The sequence below is a fragment of the Periophthalmus magnuspinnatus genome, chromosome 17, assembly GCF_009829125.3.
Source record: "Periophthalmus magnuspinnatus isolate fPerMag1 chromosome 17, fPerMag1.2.pri, whole genome shotgun sequence".
Lineage (NCBI taxonomy): Eukaryota > Metazoa > Chordata > Actinopteri > Gobiiformes > Gobiidae > Periophthalmus > Periophthalmus magnuspinnatus.
The window spans coordinates 25,903,032-25,923,661 of record NC_047142.1 but is presented as its reverse complement, the minus strand read 5'-3'; the positions used below and the strand labels follow the sequence as shown (position 1 = coordinate 25,923,661).

Below are 20,630 nucleotides of genomic sequence, written 5' to 3'. Positions count from 1 at the left end.
TTAATCAATATTCTGATATATGCAGGAAAACGCTGTGAGTTGTGTGATGATGGTTTTTTTGGAGATCCTCTTGGGCAAGAAGGTCCGGTGAGAGCTTGCCGTGCCTGTAAATGCAGTGACAACATTGACCCCAACGCTGTGGGAAACTGTCACCGTGAAACCGGAGAATGTCTCAAATGCATCTACAACACAGCAGGATTATTCTGTGACCGCTGCCAAGATGGCTTCTTTGGCAACGCCCTGTCCGCCAACCCTAGTGACAAATGCAAACGTGAGTACAAGCTGGATTAAAATAAAAATTTGACACATAAAGGAGCCTTAATATATGAGAAAATAATGAAATGAAAGGTGCATTATACAAATGACAAGAATCCAGTTTCATTTCAGTTTGTAGTAGTTTAAACTACTGGGTTAGCAGGTTTTATACATCACGCTTAAAAGTGCAATTTTTAGAAATAAAAAATTATGACAACAATATTATATTTGCATAGCATTTTTATTGCATTTTTTGGACTATTTCAGAAAATGTCAGGACTGTAAGTTGCTTTATATAACTGTTCTGGTGGTGGCTAAGCCACCTGCTTGTTTCCATGGAGATGTTATTACTTTGCTTGTAATGTTCCATTATATGACAATTTATTGATATATCGCCATGAAGACAAGCAGGCAGCACCACCAGGTAAAGTTACAAGTTAGATCTGTGTGAAGGTGAGCCTGCTCGTAAAATGAAAGCATTTTTTCAAAGTATTTTTAGCAATAAAAAGACCTGTCATGAAAAAAATGCTAGATAGAAAGTATAGTGTAGTAAAGTATAGTATTATTAAATTATCCTCATTCCAAATCTTTGGAATACCATGAACACAAGCTGTTACTTATCCCTGTAGTCAAGAAGCAAAGCTAATGCTTTCTGTTTCTTCTCTTCAGCGTGTGCATGCTTTCCATTCGGCACCGTGGACCAGCAGACCAGCTGCTCCCAGGTCACAGGCCAGTGTCTGTGTTTGCCCAACGTTACAGGAAGAGACTGCAGCGCATGTGAGCCGGGCTTTTACAACCTACATAGTGGCAAAGGCTGTGAACGGTTAGCTCAAACTTCTTATAGCATCATAATAATCCTCCAAAGGGAATGGGCCAATGCCATTATTATTTTGACAGACTTGTAATTCAGTCTTTCATGTCTCTTCCCTCTTCAGCTGTAACTGTAATCCCATTGGCTCCACTAATGGGCAGTGTGATGTGGTCTCCGGTCAGTGCGAGTGTCAGCCAGGTGTCACAGGGCTCCAGTGTCAGCAGTGCGAAGTCAACTTCTTTGGTTTCAGTTCCTCTGGATGCAAACGTAAGGCACATATTCTGGAAAATAATCCGAAAAGGAAATATTCCTTAAAGCTGTAGCCCTGTGTTTTCAGCATGTGACTGCGATCCTGAGGGCTCCCTCTCGGGCCAGTGTAAGGAGGATGGCCGCTGTGAGTGTAAGCCTGGATTTGTCGGTGCCCGATGTGACATGTGTGAAGAGAATTACTTCTACAACCGCTCTGCACCTGGCTGTCAGCAGTGTCCATCCTGCTACAGCCTTGTCCGTGACAAAGTGAGTGGAGTGTATGCTTTGAACTATTGAACAAAGAGCAGACATATGTATACTGAATGTGACAGTTTGAAGCTATCCAATGTACCCAGACCGTTTGCTTGTAGTACTAGTAGTACTTTATTTTATTCAGTCATAAACTTGATAGAAACATAAACTGATACAAACGATTCACATAAAACTATGACCGAAGGATTTTAGGTTTAAGTGTGAAACTACTTATGAACGCCTCATCCTATTTACAAATTATGATGCAAAGAATACAGCCGTCAGCAACAAACAACAACTTGAAAGATATAAAACAGTCATGACTTCAGTACAGCAGTTCCTTTGAGTGTGCTCTCTTCTATTTTCAACATATAAGACACAATAATACATTTTCCTTCAAAATCATACATTACTATCAACAGCCTTTACCCGATACTCTGGCCTGCTTCTGTAGCATATATACATTTTTATCTTCTTTCCATATGTGGTAATAAACTTAATTTAAATCATGCTAGCACTCATTTCCAATAGAATTAAATGTAATGTAATGTAATATTTTTTACATGCCATCATTGAACCCCTTTAACCTGTCAATCAGGCTATTCCACAATCTGCTTCTCTGACATACATAAACCTTTGGTTTTAGACCTCACTTTATATTTTTTTTAATATCCTCCATTTCTTCAACACCGTAATTTTAAATATAAATACATTAAAGTCTGATAGAGTGATTTGCAGTTGTTTGGATTTTACACATTATGCCAATTATTTTAGATATTTTCATCTTCAGAAAAATTATATAGATTTTCCAGTTGAGCTTTTTGTCTGTTAATACCCTAAAATGTATTAACAGACAACCTACATGCCCTTTCTATTTGTTTTGGGGTTTTTTAACACAAAAAAAACGCATGAACTGCCTTGGGCTGAATTTAAAGTCACAGCCTTCTGTTTAAACTGGAAGACAGCCGACTATAGTATATTTTGCATCTCCAGGTGAACCAGCAGCGGCAGAAGCTTCATGATCTCCAGACGCTCATTGACAACCTAAGCTCGGGTCAGGAGACAGTGAGTGACAAGGCCTTTGAAGAGCGTCTCAGAGAGGCTGAACGGGCAATTGCAGAGCTATTGGAAGAGGCCCAGACCAGCAAAGGTGTGACCTACAATATTCTCATGGCTAAAATGTTAGCTGTCTCAATGAATTGTTTACTTTTTTACATGTATATTTGAACATCATGAAAGGTTAATTCAGTGATTCTTACACAAATATAACAATGAGATGGATGTGAATGTTCTCAGAAGTGGACCGAGGTCTCTTGGATCGTCTGAATAACATTAACATAACACTGACGACACAGTGGAACCGTCTCCAAAGCATCAGGAACACTGTTGATGAGACGGGAACACAGGCTGACAAGGCCCGGGGACGGGTCAGAGATGCTGAGAACCTCATTGATCGAGCACGCCAGGAGTTAGACAAAGCCAAGGATGCAATCAGCAAAGTGGTAAACACTACAAATGTACAGCTATCCTTTTAAGCAATAATTAAATGTTTTTAGAAAAGCAACTCAGGCTGATGCTGTGAACAGTGTAATAATTACGGGTGATATATTGTCATACTTGGGGTGTCGCATTTGCACAATTACCGCATCAAAAGTGGGACTAAAGTGGGAGAATAATCAGAGCTAATCCTGAACTAGACCAGGACAGACCCAGGACTAGAAAACCAAATCAACATTAGGACTTTGGGTCAAACTGGGTCAAAACCAGCACAAAAACAAGTGTGACGTAGTTTTTTGATGCAGTATAAATATCACATGCTGCTCTACTGATCTCACCATGAAGATTTTTTGGTAGTTGTGGCAGCATTGCAATTTTGTTACCCATTTAACAAAAATAAATATATTATGGATGCAGTAGGGACGGCTACTGGACCCTGGTATCATAACTTCACAGGTGCTGTGTCTTATCTTTTAATATTTGCATTGACTTATAATGAGCAGACACAGTCACCAATGTAAAGGTGAAAAGGATGTTTCATAGATCCAGAATGATGTTGGTATCTTCACTGACTGCCCTTATCTGGCAGAAATAAATGTTTCTATTGTTAGCCATTGCATCAGGGCCCTGCGATTTCTAATACCTAGTAGTAATAGGCTTGTCTGTGCAGGACATTAAGCCCCCCAGTGGAGGTGGAGACCCCAATAACATGACACTATTGGCTGAAGAAGCACGCGCCTTGGCTGAAAAGTGAGAAGCTAGATCAAAAGTTCACTGTGTTTATTATTCAATAGATATAAATTCCAATTTAAATTCCATTTATGAATGACTTTGTTAGGCACAAAATGGCTGCTGATCAGATTGAGAAGATTGCCAAGGAAGCCAATGACACATCAACCAAAGCCTACAACCTTCTGCTGAAAACACTGGACGGAGAACTCAAGACAAGCCAGGAGATTGACCAGCTCAACAAGAAGTATGACATGTATAATTTAACACTTGTGTTATAACTGCAGTACTGACATTGTGCTTTGCTAAGGTATAATGATGCTAAAGAAATGGCTAAAAGCCTGGAGAAGCAGGCCAACAAAGTCCAGGCTGAGGCAGAGGAGGCGTCAGATCGGGCTCTGAGGATCTTTGCCAACCTGACCAGCCTACCGCCCTTCGACACAAAAGCCTTGGAGGTAAGTCTTAGTTGAACAGACACATCCTGCCAAATAAATGTACTGGTGTATGATAGAGCTCCATTACTATTTCCACAAACACATTGGTTCTGGCTTCTGCATTAGTGAGTTTATTGTGTTAAATATCTATGTACTGATTGTGCTCAAAGGATGAGGCAACCAAGATTAAAAAAGAGGCATCTGACCTGGACAAACTTATTGATAAAACTGAGAAGGAGTATAATGATCTCCGGGATGATCTGAGAGGAAAAGAGCAGGAAGTGCGCAAACTGCTTGATAAAGGCAAGAGTGAGCAGCAGGTGAGTCCTGGACTGTCCAGCTGCATAATGTGATCCGTGCATGCATTTAAACAAGTGTGTGCTCTTGTGCAGACTGCTGACCAGCTGCTTGCTCGTGCCGATGCAGCTAAAGCTCTTGCTGAAGAAGCAGCAAAGAAAGGCCAGTCCACATTCAGAGAAGCAGAAAACATCTTAGATGACCTCAGAGGTAAATGTGCTTTCTTGAACTTGTATAATGCTTTCCACCAATGTTTTAATGTTTAAATGCCACTGTATTAAAAGTGTCCTTGTAAGTATTTGTGCATGACCTTCCGTATGTTCTGGGCTCCGGAGTATAAGTTACACCAGCGAAAAAATGCATAATAATGAAGAAAAAACATATACAAGTCGCATTTTGGGAGAAATTTATTTTACAAAAACGAGACCAAGAACAGGCATTTTATCTTTAAAGGCAAGTTTAATAATAACAATAAAATAGAGAACAACAGGCTGAATAGCAGTATGTACCACATGTTGTATAAAATATTAACAGTTAATCAGATACGCTAACTAACGTAACATATGTAGCTTGTCCACAAACATGAGAGACAGAGTTCTTTTTATTGATGTTTACTGTGGTCTTGTTTCTTCATCACAGTTCACATGGTAGAACTAGCAAACACATCAAATATAACATAAGCTCTGGCCCATATCACATATACACACAAAACTGCACATGAACACATGTAAAATATACACACTGCTTTGGCCTGTTAATAAACACACTGGTGAACCCAAAACTTTATATTTTACTTTTCAATTGTTTCTTCAGACTTCACATTAGCTTAAAAAAAAAAAAAGTTAGCTTTCGCAACCTTAAACTAGACTTATGATAAACTAAACATTTACAATATTGTTCCAAATGAAAAATGATCACCTTTATGGTTTTATAAATAAAAGGAAATTAAATATGAAGTGTATAAAAGAAAATGAGTCAAGTAAATTTTCCTACAGGTATTACAAACACACCAGCGCCATCAAGTGGTCAAACAAGATGGCGCTGTTATATAATCAACTGTTATATAACACATGTTTCTTCAACTACATGAAGCATCTACAGAACTGAACATGTGTCTGTTTTGTTAATGTAAAATATTAACAGTTAATCATATAACCACAGCATAAAAAACAAGCTAACCAGTTTACTCTGGATCCCACTCCAAATCACTAAATCACTGAATTCTTCATCCTCGGTGTCACTTCTGAACAACTCCACCAACTCCGGAGGCCGATGAAACGCAGCTTCCCCATGGCTGTCATACTGGTACAAGTCTAGAGTGCCTCGCACAGTTGTCCCTGTGACAATAACGAAGATGTGAAATTATATATTTGAATAATTTCACATATAAATCGCATCTGAGAAGTATAAGTCGCACCACCGGACAAACTATGAAAAAAGTGCTACTTATACTCCAGAAAATATGATAAAAGTGAACCAGTACAGACCAAGGTGTTATTTTTCTTTCAGATTTTGATAAGAGGGTGAATGACAACAAGACTGCAGCGGAGGAGGCTTTGCAGAGGATTCCTTTAATCAACGCCACCATAAATGCAGCTAATGAAAAGACGCGCCAGGCAGAAGCAGCTCTGGGAAATGCTGCCTCTGACGCCAAAGAAGCCAAAAGCAAGGCTGAGGAGGCTGAGAGGATCGCCAGCAATGTCCAGAAAGTATGTGTACTGAACATTAAAATTACAACACTCGAATTATGAATGTTTTATCTATAAGTGGTTCTAAAACCCTTGTCACTACTACTAACAAACCAAGAAAATATCTGACAGTTCATGCTAAAAAAAAAGAGTGTAGAAGTAGTAGACAAAAATATATATATTTGCAAATTACACAGCAAAAGCCGAAGTTAAATCTGTCAACTGGACAAACGTGGCTTGGATGAGCAGTCAAACGTCTTCACTTCTACAACGTGTTGTCCAGTTGAAAGATTTAACTTCGGCTTTTGTTATGGATCAGACCTGGAAGAATGAGGGATTGCGCAGACGTTTACACATGATAATAATGAATGAAAAATACATATAATGATTAAAAAACAAGACAAATATCAGGATGCCACATGTCTATAATCTATGAATCCAGAAGGCCATCCCCACCTCTGGCCAGCGGTTTCACATGTTCAATACCTGCAGTGCAAGTGTCATTCCTATTATGTATTCACAAAAATGTCAAACCATTTGGTAGTTCTGATTATTAACTTTGATCACCTGTTTGTTTGGCCAAGCAGTCTCTCATGTGCCTTTTAGTGTGGCCAATATAGAAAAAAAAAACTTTGGACAAGGGCAAGAAAGATAATATACAATATACATGAGTAGAGTAATAGTCTGTGAAATGATATTAATTCAGTCAAAAAGAACAGGTTGTGTTTGCGGTTCTTCTTATTCATCATTAAAACACAAGTCCTGAATCTAGAAATGTGAATAAATAATTGACTCTAAACTAGATCCACAGCAGACCTCTCATTCCACCAATAGTGCTGTACACTAACAGTGGTACCTGCACCACAGCTTGAGAGCCGCTGCTATGTATTTGTAAACCTGGTGACAGTTTTGATAATTCTGATGTTTTCCAGGGCTCTGCCAAGACGAAAGAGGAAGCAGAGAAGGCCTTTGCAGAGACTCAGAAGCTGGACTCAGAGGTGACTGATATGATGGAGCAACTAAGTACAGCCGAGCAGGAACTGAACAAGAAGAAAGCTGAGGCGGACAATGACATGATGATGGCTGCAATGGTATGAACAATTATAGCCTTTTAGTATTGAACTTAGACATTTTAGAATTTGATAATTTCAGATGAGTGAAAAGGTGTCTGTAAAATCCTATGGGTAATTCACTGTTTTCCAAAGAAATGTCCAAACATTTAGAAAAGAAAATGCACATCTAGCCTAGTCACATGCAGCAGATGGGTGTTGCATATCTTTTGAACCACAGCAGATGGACACATTTTTACTGAACATTAGACATGTCCAGTTTTACAAAAAGTCCTCCTTCAACTCTCTATCACAAATACAGGCTTTGTTATATGGGAAATGAAGTAGGTACATCTGCCAGATGCTGTGGGTGACTCAAGAACTAAACATCACCTCATTAAGACGCAAAATCCCAGGCAGTGTGGCAGCTTTGGCCACCAGTCAAGCCAATGCTGCCACACTGTCAGAGCAGTAATGACAGATTTTGTCCAGCTTGCTACCTATACAAGAACTGTCTGAATAGGACGCTGATTTAAGGAGGAGATGGGGGGGGGGGGGGGGGGGCGCATTTTCAGAACTGGAGCTTCCTAACCAGTGGTAAGGAGAAATGAAGCATCCTACAATCCAGTGTGGTCAGTCGCTGCAATGAGTTTTAGTGCCTCAGACATTATGCAAAACAATTATCTGGATAAACTCAACTTGATATGAAAAATCAACTCTTTTAGGGTGACCACAGCTCTTCACTCACTTGGACTAATGACATGCTACGGGAAGAATTTGTTTACATTTATAGAAATTAAACTATAAACATAAACTTGAAGGAGCAAGCTCAGTCGCCGCTGATCATTTTCTTTTTATATCGTAGGCATCGGATAATGCTAAGGAGGCAGAGGACAACGCCCGTAAAGCGAAGAACGCAGTAAAAAGTGTTCTGGGTACCATTGCTGCACTGTTGGATCAACTTGGTGAGTATGTAGATGTAGAGATATAAATGCATTTAAAAGTAGATAAACAGACCGATATTTTAACAAACTATAGGCAACTTCTATTGGCCTGGCCTAGTTATCTTGCTTTATAGTGAGGGATTTGGATGGACTTAATCCCCATCAAATCAAAACATGCACAATTGGAAAAATCTTCAACTGAGATAGTCCCGAGCAAGATTTACTCAAGGTCTGTAGATGGGTCTCCGAGCGTAGATATTTAACAGTAGTAGGACTTGTAGATGTAGTTGTATTAGCAGATGTAGTTGAATTAGTAGGTGTTGTTGATGTAGTTATTACTTTTGCTGCCGTAGTTGTAGTAGTTTGTGTTGTAAATTGAGTTATTGATTCTGTGTATTTTGCAGGAAACATTGACAAAGTGGATCTAAGCAAACTGAACCAGATTGACGAGTCTCTCAAGCGTGCCAAGGGCAAAATGGCCGGCAGTGACCTGGACAGGAAGCTAGCAGAGCTCAATGATGTGGCACGGACACAAGAAGACATGATTACTGACTACGACCGCCAGATCCGCCAAATCCGTGCTGATATCATCAATCTGGAAGACATCAAGAGGACGCTACCAGATGGCTGCTTCAACACTCCCTCCATAGAAAAACCATGAGTGTGTCCCCAAGCTTGAACTTTCTGCTCTACTAACACACTCCTCAGCACCGTGCAGGCCGTCCTGCAAGGTGTTCAGGCTTTTAATGATACTTAAAATCTTTAAAGATTTATTTATCCACACAAGTCATTTTTCACCAAGGAAGGATTTTGGCTCAAGTAGCTTTTAAACACTCATGAATTGACTCCAAAAACACTAAAACTAAAAACTATAACATATGTACGGAGCTACTATTGTAATAAGATCAGTGCATCTGTGAAAACAGTTTGTTTGTAATAAGAAGTGTCCATAATTTGACTAGTACTTCGGTAGTTTGTCTTCTATGTGTACATTTTGATTTGCTTGTGTGTAATTTGACTTATGCAACTGCATCTTTGTGTTTGCACCTTCACTTGTGTATGCTTTATTTGATTTTGTGCATATCTAAAATGAACATTATCAAGATTACATTATGAAGTCGTATGCACAAGACTCTAAATACACACACACATTTTGCAATAGTCCTTCCTTGCCTCTGTTTTGTGTGCCCAAAGTTTATCTTGCAGGTGTGCCTACTGACTGAAATATAGATGGTGGCCATGTGCTTGTTCCAGCATATTTAATTAAGATGAAAAAGCTTAATTAAATTAATTTGATATTGTTAATCAAACATATTTGTTGTGTAAGGATACACTTTTGAAGACAAAATAGAGACACTACACTACGACCTACACTATACACACGACATTTTGTAGAGAATTGTTTTTAATAAAACTTGGAGTAGTAGAAACAAGTATTTTTTGCTTTTGCTGTTACTTGAATCAGCTGAATATGAAGGCTGTAGTCATTTTTTTTTTTTTTTACACATTTACACTACATTTGACTATAGCCTTTTACAGTAACAAACCTCACAGCTTTATTCCTCTACTACAGCGCCATCTACTCATCTACTGTTAGATTATTTTTTTCAAACCTGCAAGAAATTTTGGTCAAAGACCTTTAGTTATTTACAAAACCATGGAAGGACAGGACTGTTTTGTGTAGTACAAGCCTTTTTTATAGGGCTTGCATATTTTTAGTTCATCTGCTTGTACAATATATTTCCAGACAGTTCCAGATGCATTATGGTGACACGCCAATTTATGGGCACATCTTATTACAGACTTTGACAGATGTACAAATGTACAACAGTTGCTCCTTTCATAAGCTTGTGCATTTAAAATCAATCTTTGTTGTGTTAGCATATTTATAAAAATACTGTTTTTTATGTTTTGAATTTACATTTAAATTTGTTAAACTCTTTAAAGGAAAAAAAGCAAAACAAGATGATGTGACTTGGTTGTGATGGTTGATCAGAGCGCAAACCCAAAGTGACTGCATTCTTTTTTTTTCTGTTCATCAGCATTTTCGTTTCAAACCAACAGACCTCACATCACAGGAATTCATGAGCAGTAAAGTTTTTAAGCATTGTTAAAAAAAATCTATATTGACCCACTGTTTGACAAAGAGGCGTAAAATGTGTTTAACTGTGCAGACGTTCATGGGACATTCCTTTCCACATGAACAGTATTAGTTCCAATTGTTCTTTTCAGTAAGTTTGTTTAACTCAACCCAAAAAAACAACAAATAAGAACAAGTGATTTCAAAATGTTGAAAATTACTACTGGAAGCACCTTTTTCTTTAGATAGAATTTGAGTGTTTGCAATAGAATAATTTTACATTGATGTAGTAAAAGTGAACTGTTTGGTACATTAACAAAAGTCTACATGAGTGAAAATAATTTATAGCTTTGACTACTTTTTCACTTGTTTTGCGGCAATTCTAACAGTTTTCAAAATAAGTTGGTTACTTGAAAATCTTTGCTTAAAGGGCCCGTATTATGGTATTTTTTGATCTATGTTATAATCTTTCTTCATCAAAACAGACCTGGAGTTATGTTTTGTTCCAGTCACACATTTAACACACATCCTACATATTTAGGCTAAGTTCTTTTGTCAAACAGAAAACACTCCACCTTGTGATGTCATGTGGTAATACAGGAAGTGCTCCATACAGCTTCACTAGAATCATTTAGATCATTTCAGTCCTGCAGTTGCCAATCTCTACTAAACAAAGGGTAAAACAAGCTGTTAACTCGGAAACTACCACTTGGTAACATCACAAGGTGGAACAGAGCATTTTGAGCTTTGGAGATTTAGACAGATTAACCCTTTATTGTTGCTCGAACACATATGAATAAAAAAAAACTCCACGTATGTTTTTGATGCTATAACATAACATGGCTCAAAGTTCACAAGAGTCCGTTGCATAATGTTGGACAATTACTAAAGCCACTGTAGTTACATTTGGCCTCCAACGGGAAGCAAAACCTTGCATACATACATTACATCAGAAACTTTTACAAATAAATCAGATAATCCAGGTTCGTCAATAAAATGTAACTTGTCTATTCAAGTTATTTTTAGCTAATTTAGATGTTTTGCAAGGAATTGCTAAGTATGTGGATCTAAAGTAATTGGCACACAGTTGTGTGGAGTATATTTTAGTCTCTTCTGGCTTCTGTGGAATCAGTCATTGTAAAAACATCAATGCTCCTTCTGTGATCACATCCACTTTAACTGGCTCTGTGCACAGCGGCGCCTGGACACTTCAGTGCGGCGTCACTACTGTACAGTTCTGTCTCTATGAGCTGCTGAGCCACGCTGCATTTAAAGTAAATATTTCAAGACAAAAGAGTGGACAGTGACGTGAGGGTGCATGTCTCTGACAACATGTTAAAGACAAATGAAAACTTCACCAGCACATATGTTTGTGTGTCAATACTAATGCTACTTTTGAGACATAAAAAAGATGAAAATAACACCACAAGCTGAAAAAATCTGCATATAAAACAATCAAATAGTATTTACATAGATCAGTTTTAATTTTAATGGGTAGTTTATTTTATTATTTATGCTTTTAATGAAAGTTAGCATTAGCTTTGAGACGCGGTGAGCTAGCATGTGCACAGAGCCAATTAACAATAAGAAACATCCAAACACTATGCAACTTTGTACATTTTCCTTGCAAATTATAACTGATACACTGGTGCTATTAATTATTATTGCAAATGTTATTTTTGTGTTTTTTATGATGTAATTTGAAAATTCAATGTTTTTCTTGGTGTAAATATATGCTTAAATGAATAAGGATAGACTAATTTCTCACGATTGCAGCAAATCCTTTTCAGGTCATTCTCTAATCTAAAGCCATGTTCAGATTACACTACAGGAAATGTCTTTAACACAGTGAAAGGTCGGCCCCATGGTTGATGTAAGAATCAAAACTGATGGTTCATAAAACGTTCTCTTTTAATATTATTTGCCCCACTTTGCCACATGAAGGCTTTCCACTCCACAGCTATTCCACTGCACTGTTAAACAGATTAAGAAGAAGAATTATAAAACAATCAAAGTGCATCACCATGTTTGGACCAATGATTATAATTTAATCAAAGTATTGCAGGCTTCACTGTACTCCCCTCCCCCTCCAGCACACACTTTTGTTTTTTAGTTTTTTGAACATGGGAAGGGGGATGAGTGCACTATGTAATGTTATTATCACTGGATTATAAATTGAATTGCTATCCTCTAAAGTAGATAACCACTTGTTTAAAATGTTTTGCTTTCATGTAAATTGAATGAGCTTCACTATGTTTTCACGTCTTTTACTCATATGTATTTGTATTTCATTTGTTTGTGGTTAAGTCACTTCTCTAGACAAAAACAAACAAAAAACATACACAAAATTTGGACATTGTCTAAGACTTGGAGCCAAGCCCATTATGGTGCCTCTATTTTTAATAAAAAATGCTATCACAAATATATCTTACCTTTTATCAAATGATCACCAGTTCTTGCCTTTATATAATGATCTTGGAGCATTTTCCGACATGCATACATTGCACTTAACAAAATTTGACAATCCTTTAAAATAGTGAGTGAATGAGTGGCTTTAAATGTTAGAAATGCAACACCATCTCCTAATACCAGTAAAGAGTACTCTGCCGAAGCTAAAGCTAAAGGATGAGATGAGACAGGAATATAGTTTCCATTTAATTAATTATCCATTCAATTAGGCTTGTCACGAGATGACAGATTACATATAACAACAAAAAAATGCATTAAACACATTTTCATTCCATTAAAAGTTGTTTGAGACCAACTTCACATCCTGTCATATAAGTGAGCAGAACACTGTTTCTGCACATTCTAGCTGTTTTTCAGGTAAAGAGTAATGAGTAGATCCAGCCCCAAGCTCATTGTTAACTGCAGTGGTGTCGGAATGGCACTGACAGTTTAGGCATAATACAGTGCAATTTGCCATAGACGCCATAAACATAAAAGTGAAACTGAAATAACTACAAGGATATCAGAACCATTTTTCACCATGCAAGTAAATTGTAGGGACATGTACAACATCCATTCTAAATCTTCATTCTATCACACTGAGCCAGAGTTATAAGCGTGTGCATCTTTTTATCTTTCCTTAATCAGCCTCTGAAAAGCTTTAGATTTTTGGCTAACTTCACACGCTAGCATATTGATTAGATTCTAGCCCCAGCTCATTGATAACTGCACTGGTGTTGAAATGGCACTCATATCAGTTTAGGCGTAATACAATTTGCTACAGACACCCCATAACCATACGAATGAAAGTGAAACAGTGGCATGCGGTCAGGGCAATCAAGGCAAGCAGAGTTTGTCCAATAAAATCTAAAATCACATGTCAAAAGTGTAATTCAGTAGTTATGTATTAAATCCTGGTCACTGTGCAGACTGCATCATTTGGGTTGTAGTCCTATGCTATGGAGCCCATGCTGCACCACACTCATGCGCTTTGACAGCCGTGAGTACTACAGGCTCACAATACAGGTTATTTCAAACTGCACTTAATAAACCCCGATAAACCCATAGAGGAATTGGACATCTGAGGACATTTGTAATAACTGTGCATGTGCAGCAGGAGACAACAACAGCAGTGCCACTTGGGCCTAAAAATAAGTTGCTTTTAGCGATAAGTCATTGTAGCTTCATGGTTGTAATGATTAGACATTAGTTAGAAACAGACAGCCATTTAATCGAATAGAGAGCTACTTTATGTGAAATGGAAGATCCGGAAAGAGCAGTGTAGTGACAGTGACTCAAGAGGAGCCCATCTGGTCTGTGATCTGTGTGTTTATGAAGGAGCAACAGCGTAAGCAGAATAACGGGACTATTACACATGTTTGGAGGAAGCATGGGGGTGGAAACATCATGCTTTGAGGCTGTTTTTCTGCAAAGAGACTAGGACAACTGATCCATGAGCAAGGGCACTGAAGATGAAGCGTGGCTGGGTCTTTCAGCGTTACAGTGATCCCAAACACACCACCCGGGCAATGAAGAAGTGGCTTCATAAGAAGCATTTCAAGGTCCTGGAGTGGCTTAGCTAGTCTCCAGATCTCAACCCCCTAGAAAATCTTTGGAGGGAGTTGAAAGTCCCTGTTGCCCAGCGACAGCCCCAAAACATCACTGCTCTAGAGGAAATCTGCAGGAGGAATGGCCCAAACTACCAGCAAGAGTGTGTGAAAACCTTGTGGAGACTTACAGAAAACATTTGACATCTGTCATTGCCAACAAAGGGTATATAACAAAATATTGAGATGAACTTTTGTTATTGACCAAATGCTTATTTTTCACCATAATTTGCAAATAAATTCTTTAAAAATCAGACAATGTGATTTTCTGGATTTTTTTTCCTCATTCTGTCCGCCAGAATAGGCCTACTGAATACCATAAAAACTGTGTTTTGTAACATATTCTGTTACATGGACCACTCAGAGTATTGTATTCAAAATAGCTCAAATAAAACACATTAAAACAGCTCTGTCTTATGGCACTGTTTATGTATTCTTTAAAGAATACATGGATGCAAAATCAACTTTTCAGAGCTTTTAAACATGTTATAGTTGTTTCCTTCTCATTTACCCTCTTGAAAATGTTTGTTTTATGCATGTTTGAATAATCTTTAATCACTTATTTTCAAGATGCCATATTGACGATCAATCCCCGTTTTCACCGGCACACGTCCAGCGCTCTATACTTACTCAGTTCTTCAATTCAATTTTCTTATTCAGTAATACGCATAGGATCAGGCAGCTATCCATTGGAGGGACCGACGTTTACAGGGATGTCAGCTCCCATTGGGCACCACAATTTTCTAAAGTGGAAGTCTGCTGACTGGTTTCTTTTATTAAGAAATTTTAGATAAATATTACAATTTAAAATGTCCAAAATATAACATAATGGTCCACGGGGATCATAGATTATAACTATATAGCAGACACAAGTACACACAAGACACAAGTACAATATGTCTGCTTTAAACAGATAGAATAACCACAAATACATCATTTACTCAAGTTAGAGCGTACCTAAAAGACTGGCTGGGTATGGTGGAGGGTGATTGAAAAAGAAAAACCTTCAGATAGTTCTTGTTCTTATATTCCATTATGATTTCAAAATGTAAATCATAATGGAATATAAATTCCATGCAATGAGATTTTGAGAAAATGTATAGTAAATAAATGTTGCAATTGTGTTCACAATTTTGGCCAAACATTTTTTAATTGAATATTTTTGCTTCTTTGAACTGTGACTTCTCAGAAGATGTAACTTATCAGTTTTTGGGGTTTTTTTGTAATATTTTTCACATGTGTGCACAGCCTCTCACCATTTAAGAGAAATACCTTGAACAAAGTACTTTCAGAAATGCCTGACAACAAATAAATACATACATAAATGCATTGCACTAATACAGTTCAGTACAGCTATTGCTCAATTATTACAACACACATATGACTTTTTAGTATAATGCATATAACACACATATGATTTTTTAGTATAATAATGTACATACAAATGGGCCTTGTAATGCTACAACATTATTGGAGGGTGTTTACATTTACTTTTTACAATTTCAGAGGAAGGTCAGCAAATGGAAAGCATTAGTCTGCACTTTATATAGAAAGTTGGGGTCTGTTTTGGTCGGTTGAACTTTTCCACCAGGACTTGTGTATTAATGTAGATTGGTGATACTTTTTAACTGTTCCCTTTGTGTTTTCCACTGGTAATGAAAAACAGAGCACGTCTCTGAAAGCAGGAAACAGCAGTACAGACCAGTAGTGTGCGGTGACTTTTTCAACCAGGCAAGAAGAAAGCAAAGATGTGGATGCAAAGACACAGACTGCAGACATTTCCTGTAATACCACTTAAGTATAAAACATAAACATCATCAGCCATGAAATCAACAAATGTTAATTCAAACACTTGAACTGGCTATGGCGTGGCTATCACACTCTATCTTAAGTCATCACAAACTCTAGGCCACTTGTACACAAACTCTTCTTCTTCAGATAGTGATCATAGAAGACTCAGACTTTAGTTTTTTAACAGCTCCATTGCCATTAAGTGCTAAAATAAATATGAAATCAATGACTCACTGTCATGTTATACATATCTGTCACAATGTTTTTTTCACTCAAGAAACTGCTAAAATCACCCCATCAGTGTGTCAAATGTGTTCTCATCATTATGTTTGAGATTAGTACGTTACAGCCACTGTACTTTCACCATTAATATAGTTCACAGTTGCACACTTACCTCTCAATTCTTGATCCAGAACTGCTCCATTCTTATCCACTGAAGAAAAACATGCACCTAGTCCACCATTACATCACAGAATTTCCAATCACCGTTTTATAATACAGTGGTCCCTCGCTATATCACGGTTCACCTTTTGCAGTGGAAAAAAAGATTTTTTTATTTTTTTTTGTGTGTACAATTTTGCTTAACTGTCAAATATACGTGAGTCACTATTAATAATTTCTAATGTGTCCAACCTCGTAGGCTGATCATTAGGCCCGAGCCTGGCACTACATCCCGGCAAGGGACTCATTAAAACCGTGTCCGGAGCATGGAAAATGGCAAAAATCAAGTAGTAAACACGCCCCGACATGGCAGTGAGTGGTGTCAAAAATTAGAACTCGACGAGCTCTAATTGTCACAAAAGACCCAGAGAAAAAATAACGAAAGACGACTCGGTAGCGCCACCTCAAACTTTGATTTTCATGGGGCCAATGGGAGCCCGACTCGGAAAAAAGTCAACGTAAAAATCTGAAACTCACATCAAAAAATAGAACATGTCAGGACATGACAAAAATGATATTATGGCCCCGCCCTAAAATGTACAGGAAGTCGGCCATATTAGATCAAACCCAGGAATGACAAAAGTGCACACCCTCACATTCAGGACATTTCCTCGCACAATTTTCATCACAAACACTTCAAATTTGGCCAAATCCCACTAAACCCATGTGTGATTAAAGATTATCAATTACATTTTGATTATGACTTTGGGTGTGGTCAGGGTGAATTTTCAACAAAATCGCAAATTTTGGAATATTTCAAAAAAAAATAAAAATTCTCTTTCACACATTTTTTGTTGGGAAAACGCTAATACAGCGTTTATGCACATTTGTGAGCTGAACGCATTGATATGCAAATCAAGGCACTCTTACAAAATGGCTCTCTAGCGCCCTATTCAAATTTCAATTTCAAAAATTCATAGAAGACAATCGATTTGTCGTGGATGTGTGAAAAAATTCACAGGGGCTTTATTTGTGGTCACATGACTGCAGCTGTTATGGTTTAGGAGAAAAATAATGGGTGGAAAATGCGTTTCCATTATTATTATTATTCTTTATTATTTTGGTCGTGACTTTGAAGCCACTTTTGACCCCCTGAACATTAACGAAAAGTCAATTTTATTCACCCAAAATTCAAGGTTGGTGAAAAATTAATTATTTTGATGTTCTAAAAAGTTAATGTTTCAAAATGACTCAATAGCGCCACCTCAAAATTTGAAATACATTGCGGCAATGAGAGACCTTTTTCAGCGTAGACAAATGAAATTTGGTACAAACATAGAACATGTCAAGACAAGTAAAAAATTATATTATGACCCCACCCTAAACCCTACAGGAAGTCGGCCATTGTGGGCGGAACCCCATTTAAAAATAATGTTACCTCTCACATTTGAATTTTTTGCGCCTCGGATTTTCATTCAAGAAACATGCAAATTGGTCAAAATTAACTAGACCCATGTGGGATTATAGGGAACTCTTTTGGAATTTTCTAAGTTATAAAATGTGGGTGTGGCCAGCCTGCAAATAAAAAAGAAATTTTTAAAAGTTTCTAATTGCGTGTAACTCACACATTTAGTGTCCTATTTCCCGGCATGAATATACTTTTTTTTTCCAAAATGTTGATCTGAATGCATAGATATACAATTTACGCAGGTCAGACATTACATTGCTCCACAGCGCCCCCTTGAACCTTTTAATAGTATGCAAAAAATTACTTTGTCACAAACATTTGAAATTTGGCATGGACATCCCTATTGACATACTGAACAAAAAAGCCAATGACAATATACCTCTATTTTTAAAGGTGTTGCCATGGCAACATTTGACATTTCTCATTGAAATACATGGGTTTTGGGCAACAAGGATGAAAATGTATTACTTTGTCATAGACCATTGAAATTTGGTACACATATTCCTCTCATCATACTGAACAAAAAAGCCAATGAGGACATACCTCTATTTCCAACCGTGCAGGCGTGACAATGTGATAAATGGTCTAATTGGAATGAATGGAGTAGTATTATTCAGTCGTTGATTTGGGGGGAGGGGCGATGTAAGCGGGAATGAAAGGCAGGATCTCCGCGGTGGCGTGTACCCTGCGGTTGCAAGGGGTGGTGAGGGCCTTTATCACTGCTTGCAGTTTTAATTAAAATTAAATTTGTTACTAAAATCAAAATACACAAATAATACATTGAGTTGTCCAGATGAGCCAATTTTTGCAAGAGTTACAGGGATTAAAAATGTTCTGAACACTATTGTCCCGATCGTGGTTAAAGATAATCAGAAAGCTCTGTGGAGGAATGATGACTTGGTCAGGGCACAGAAAAGGGAGTGCAGGAGGGCCGAGTGAGAGGATGTACCAACCCCATTGTGAGAGCTCCTCTGGATCTCAATCTGCTGTACATCTCCATCTCAAAGACACTAACCACTCCTTTGATGATAGTGAGATTCAGATCTGAGCCAGAGAAAAGAAATAGTTTGAGAGGGGAGTTAAAGAAGCTATTTTTGTTAGGAAAGACAATGCTTCCTTGAACAGGAATAGGGCCTTGGACATCACCTATCATCCATATCTACTCCATCCTCAGACCCAAAGCAAAACAATAGGGCTAGACAGGATGCTAATAGGTGTGATATCATTCATTAAGGGCTTGAATGACTATGCTAAGTAGGACCCAATAGGAGTAAAACAATAGACCAGGCCTACAAACAGAAACTGTAAACAAAAGGTGTTTACAGTTTCAGTGTAGTTAGTTCCTCCCTTCAGACAAATATAAGACAGGGTCCACCAATAATCCGACTAGAACATTTTGTCTATTTCACTGAATTAAAAAGTGTCGTTATGCACAAAAATAAGAAAGCCATTAAATTATCAATGTGAAATAGGCAAGGCAAGTTTACTTGTATAGCAAAATTCATACATAAATTAATTCAAAGTGATTTACAGAATAAGAAAGACATTAAAATCAAATCAAAATCAAAACATAAATAATCATCATAAAATGAACATTAAAAGAGGAGAGTGCAGAATAAAACATTTTCATTCATTTACACAGCTAAACAGTTGTGAGCTTGGCTTTAAACATTGTCAAAGTAGAGGCCCATGTTTACTCCTGACTCTGGGCACCAGCAGGAGGCCTTTGCCTGAAGTCCTCAGAGTGTGAGATGGTCCATAAGGCACTAACATTACTTACTTACTTCCGATTTCCACCACTGGGTTCGGGGGTTGCTGCTGCGACAAGTAACGCAGACCTTATGACCACAGCTACAAGACCGAAAACATGGGCCACTCGGAATCCATGTCCCCAGTCTTTCCCGGGATCTGGTAGAAGCTCTTCCAGAGGTGTGTGTTAAAGACCCCCAATAGAGGCCTCCGCCAGACGTTCCCAACAGACACTCACAGTACACTTGAGCCTGCCAGGTCTGTCCGGCTTTCTCCTCCACCAGCGGAGCTAACTCACCACCATGTGGTGATCGGTTGACAGTTGCCCCTGCTCCTTTCTTCACCCATTTTATTTAAAATGTAATTGACATCCTTTTATTGCACAAGTTTTTTGTTGTTTTTTGGTCTTTTGGCCAAGTTTGAAGTGTTTTTGACGAAAACTGTTGGAGATGTCAAAAGATTATAATTTTGTCAATCCCAGGTTTGATCCAGTATGGCCCACTTCCTGTAAGGTTTAGGGCGGGGCTATAATATAATTTTCTACATGTCCTGACGTGACCTATTTTTGATGCCAAGTTTCATTTGTCTAAAATGACATTTACACTTCACTCAAATTTAGAGATAACTGAACTCTATTTTTCAATACATCTATACATTGATTTTTTCCATTTTCCTCAAAATTGTAGAAATACAATAGAATCGTTGACTCACCCTCCTAGCACATTCGTGCTTGGGCCGTAATTATAAAAGTAATACATTTTTAAGTTTATTTTATTGATCTTTATTTAAGTAAAAAACTAAATAAATCTTGGTGAGTTTATTGAATGTACAGTTTTTTCACTCAACGGAACTTAGAAATAATGAAAGATGAACTTTTGAGAAATCGGTTATGACATTTTGA

At 37.8% G+C, this 20,630-nt stretch overlaps 1 protein-coding gene across 1 annotated transcript in view; it reads left to right on the top strand.

The window, feature by feature from the left end:
• Positions 1-12,727, top strand: part of lamc1 (laminin, gamma 1) — a 76,402-nt gene extending 63,675 nt beyond the window's left edge. Inside the window, exons 14-28 of the mRNA XM_033981962.2 lie at positions 26-271; positions 925-1,078; positions 1,191-1,333; positions 1,404-1,582; positions 2,561-2,717; positions 2,864-3,069; positions 3,735-3,814; positions 3,903-4,040; positions 4,104-4,248; positions 4,398-4,547; positions 4,620-4,734; positions 6,034-6,233; positions 7,145-7,303; positions 8,127-8,226; positions 8,610-12,727. Of these exons, the coding sequence (XP_033837853.2) occupies positions 26-271; positions 925-1,078; positions 1,191-1,333; positions 1,404-1,582; positions 2,561-2,717; positions 2,864-3,069; positions 3,735-3,814; positions 3,903-4,040; positions 4,104-4,248; positions 4,398-4,547; positions 4,620-4,734; positions 6,034-6,233; positions 7,145-7,303; positions 8,127-8,226; positions 8,610-8,866 (2,429 nt within the window). The 3' untranslated portion in view covers positions 8,867-12,727. The remainder of the gene's footprint in view (positions 1-25; positions 272-924; positions 1,079-1,190; positions 1,334-1,403; positions 1,583-2,560; positions 2,718-2,863; positions 3,070-3,734; positions 3,815-3,902; positions 4,041-4,103; positions 4,249-4,397; positions 4,548-4,619; positions 4,735-6,033; positions 6,234-7,144; positions 7,304-8,126; positions 8,227-8,609) is intronic.
• The last annotated feature ends 7,903 nt before the right edge of the window (positions 12,728-20,630 follow it).